At 51.2% G+C, this 4,112-nt stretch overlaps 1 protein-coding gene across 2 annotated transcripts in view; it reads right to left on the minus strand.

Moving 5' to 3' along the window:
- The window catches only part of CHAF1A (chromatin assembly factor 1 subunit A), a 47,392-nt gene that overhangs the window by 21,839 nt on the left and 21,441 nt on the right, over positions 1-4,112 (minus strand). For both annotated transcript variants that reach the window (XM_017847194.1, XM_017847195.1), the window contains 3 exons: positions 1,561-1,790; positions 653-713; positions 173-241 (listed from right to left, as the gene is read on the minus strand). In XM_017847194.1, coding sequence (XP_017702683.1) covers positions 173-241; positions 653-713; positions 1,561-1,790 — 360 coding nt within the window. The remainder of the gene's footprint in view (positions 1-172; positions 242-652; positions 714-1,560; positions 1,791-4,112) is intronic.

The following is a 4,112-nucleotide window of genomic DNA, read 5'->3' on the forward strand; positions in this document are numbered from 1 at the left end:
CCGTGTTAGCCAGGATGGTCTCGATCTCCTGACCTAGTGATCCGCCTGTCTCGGCCTCCCAAAGTGCTGGGATTACAGGCGTGAGTCACCGCGCCCAGCCGACCCTTTCACTTTTAGAAAGGAAAAGTGGAACGGAGCTGAAACCCGAAAGCAAAGGCAGCCGGCTGCTCACCTTGGGGGCCTGTGGAGTCTTTGGTTTCTGGAAGAACCTCGTGATTTCGGCCTTCTCTGCTTTAATGCGCTGTGATGTTAAGAGAGGGTGATGAGAAAGAAGAGAGGAAGAGAAACAGTACATGTTGCAAAACATGCAAAGGCCCCAGAACCGAACCTCAAGCATTTTAGCTTGAAGGCACTACTGTGACTTTTAGTTCTCAAAACCCACGGACCCAAAACCGAGCCAGCCAATCTCAAAATGTCCGAGTCGCCCTTGTGGGCAGAAGTGCCAGGACTGCGGGGCCAGTAGGCATGTGACAGGCCAGCACTGGGAAAAAGCAACAAGAACGCATCTAGACAGACTCGCCCCTCCCTGTGGGCGCCATTTGGTTTCCCCAAACCAAGAGAATATTAGGTGTCGGCTGTGGCAAGAATTCCACTTTGGGCATCTGCTTCTCCAACAGGCTGGGATGGGGAAGCTCTGTGGGAAACGCTCTACCTTCTCTTCTTCTCTTAACCGTTTCTCTTCTTCCTTTTTCCTTTTTTCCTCAAGTTTAGCCCTGTGAGACAGCAAATGACATTTCAGCCAACTCTGCTTTGGCTCTGGAAGGGACCGCAGCACTCAACTGTTAGTATATGACAAGTATTTCATTTTACATTAAATGAATATAAGTTATTTTCATGTTTACTATAAGGCTTTTATATAGGTCTTCACAATAAAAATGGAAAAGAGTCGGCTGGGCACGGTGGCTCATGCCTGTAATCCCAGCACTTTGGGCGGCCGAGGCAGGCGGATCACAACAAGGTCAGGAGATTGAGACCATCCTGGTGAACACGGTGAAACCCTGTCTCTACTAAAATACATAAAATTAGCCAGGCATGGTGGCGGGCGCCTGTAGTCCCAGCTTCTTGGGAGGCTAAGGCAGGAGAATGGCGGGAACCCGGGAGACGGTGGAGCTTGCAGTGAGCTGAGATCGCGCCACTGCACTCCAGCCTGGGTGACAGAGCAAGACTCCATCTCAAAAAAAAAAAAGGAAGAGAGTCAATAAAATTTTTCCTGTCACTAGAATATATACAAAAAAAAACTTTAGCCAGCCGGTGCATAATCAGCACAGACAAAACCCACAATCCTGCGATGCAAATGTCTAAGTTGGTTGGGAACTGGAAGGACAGTCAGCAGAGACAAGGGGCCCAGGGTGAGTTGGACGTAGGGGAGCACAAAAGAGCAGGGAGCTGCTTTCCACCACTCCCACGCTGGGGCCCCATGGGCACCTCACGCAGGAGAAATGGGAAGGAACTGAAGGGAGCCGCCATCTGCCTGCGAAGTGGAAAGGCCCCATCAGAGTGGCCAGGAGAGGAATCCAGCAGTAGGGAGGCAGGCCCAGCACGGCCTCCGAGGACACTCACTCCAGGGCTTCCTGCCTCTCCTTGCGCCGCTCCTCCTTGAGCCGTTGCTTCTCCGCCTTCTCCTTCTCATCCTTCTCCCGCTTCTCCCGCCTCTCCTTTTCCTTCAGCTCCTTCTCTTCCTCCTTCTTCTTCTTGGCCTCTTCCTTGGCCCGTTTGGCCTCCTCTTTCAGCTTCTCCTTTTCTTCCCTTTCTGCGCGTAACTTGAGCTGCTTGCCCAGACGCTCCTGATCCTACAAGACAGTGTGGCAGGTGACAGGTGGCCCTCCCTCCAGCTCCCACGTGGAAGCTCGGTTCAGAGCATGCAGGACAGCTGGGCCTGGATGGGAAGAACAGAATTCATGGACCAAGACTGGGCGCCGTGGCTCACGCCTGTAATTCCAGCACTTTGGGAGGCTGAGGTGGGTAGATCACCTGAGGTCAGGAGTTTGAGACCAGCCTGGTCAACATGGTGAGACCCTGTCTCTACTAAAAATACAAAAATTGGCCAGGCGCGGTGGCTCACGCCTGTAATCCCAGCACTTTGGGAGGCTGAGGCAGGTGGATCACAAGGTCAGGAGATTGAGACCATCCTGGTGAACACAGTGAAACCCCATCTCTACTAAAAAAACTAGCTAGGCGTCGTGGGCGCCTATAATCCCAGCTACTCGGGAGTCTGAGGTAGGAGAACTGCTTGAACCCAGGAGATGGAGGTTGCAGTGAGCCAACACAGTGCCACTGCACTCTAGCCTCGGCGACAGAGTGAGACTCCGTCTAAAAAAAAAAAAAATTAGCCAGGCGTGGTGGCAGGTACCTGTAGTCCCAGCTACTCAGGAGGCTGGGGCAGGAGAATCACTTGAACCAGGAGACGTAGGGTGCAGTGAGCTGAGGTCACACCAGTGTAACTCCAGCCTGGGCAACTAAGTGAGACTCAGTTAAAAAAATAAATGAATAAGTAAGCATTCAGAGACCAGCTCCAGGAGGAGCCTCCAGTCAACAACCTTACACAGAAGTGATTTTAGTTTTTTTGAGACGAAGTCTACTCTGTCGCCCATGGTGGAGTGCAGTGGTGCGGTCATAGCTGGCTGCAGCCTCGACCTCCCAGGCTCAAGTGATCCTCCTACCTCAGACTCCTGAGTAGCAGGGACTATAGGCACGCGCCACTATACCCAGCTATTTTTGTATTTTTCCTAGAGATGGGGTTTTGCTGTGTTGCCCAGGCTGGTCTTGAACACCTGGCCTCAAACAATCCCTTTGCCTCAGCCTCCCAAAGAGTTGGGATTATAGGCGTGAGCCACAGCACCCAGCCACAGAAGTGATTTTTATAATCCATTATGCTTCCTTCCATCATGAGAAAAATGTTAAGAATTAGCCCTGTGTCCTGGTACTTGCGGGCAATTCAATGTAAGATTCATTTCAAACACAATCCTGCTGGGCGCAGGGGGCTCACACCTGTAATCCTAGCACTTTGGGAGGCTGAGGCAGACAAACTGCTTGAGGCCAAGAGTTTGAGACCAGCCTGGCCAACAAGGTGAAACCTCAACTCTACCAAAAATACAAAAAAATTAGCTGAATGTGGTGGCGCACACCTATAGTCCCAGCTACTCAGGAGTCTGAGGCACAAGAATCGCTTAAACCTACAAGGCAGTTCAAGATCACACCACAGCACTGCAGCCTGGGTGACAAAAGCAGGACTCTGTCTGAAAAACAAAACAAAAAAAAAACATTATTTATTTGGAGATAGAGTCTCATTCTAGTGTCCAGGCTGGAGGGAGTGCAGTAGCGCTATCTTGGCTTACTGCAACCTCCGTCCTGGGCTCAAAGCAATCCTCCTGCCTCAACCTTCTGAGTAGCTGGGACCACAAGAACCTGTCACCACACCTGGCTAATTTTTGCAGAGACAGAGTCTCACTATATTGCCCAGACTGATCTTGAACTCCTGCGCTCAAGCAATCTGTCCACCTCAGCCTCCAAAGTGCTAGGATTACAGGCATGAGTCATTGCAACCAGCCCAGAATTCTTTTTCTTTTTAGCAGAGACAAGGTCTCATTATGTTGCCCAGGCTTGTCTCAAACTCCTGGGCTCAAGAAATCCTCCCACCTTAGCCTCCCAAAGTGCTGGGATTATGGGGGTGAGCCACTGCACCCAGCCTTGTTTCAAATTCTTTAAGGGAGTAACACTTCATCACTACGTTCCTCATTCCAAAGACTTGGCAGTGGCCTGGGACACTGAGTCATTTACGTAATCTGAAGTTCAATGTTAAACACGCTCAGCCGGGCGCAGTGGCTCCCACCTGTAATCCCAGCACTTTGGGAGGCCGAGGCAGGCGGATCACTTGAGGTCAGGAGTTCTAGACCTGCCTGGCCAATGTGGTGAAACCCCGTCTCTACTAAAAATACAAAAATTAGCTGGGGGTGGTGGCAGGCACCTGTAATCCCAGCTACTCGGGAGAATGAGGCAGGAGAATCACTCGAACCTGGGAGGCGAAGGTTGCAGGGAGCCGAGATCGCGCCGCTGCACACCAGCATGGGCAACAGAGCAAGGCTCTGTCTCAAAAAAAAAAAAAAAAAAAAAAA

This window comes from Rhinopithecus bieti, unplaced genomic scaffold (genome assembly GCF_001698545.2).
Source record: "Rhinopithecus bieti isolate Rb0 unplaced genomic scaffold, ASM169854v2 scaffold_28055, whole genome shotgun sequence".
NCBI classification, from domain to species: Eukaryota; Metazoa; Chordata; class Mammalia; order Primates; family Cercopithecidae; genus Rhinopithecus; species Rhinopithecus bieti.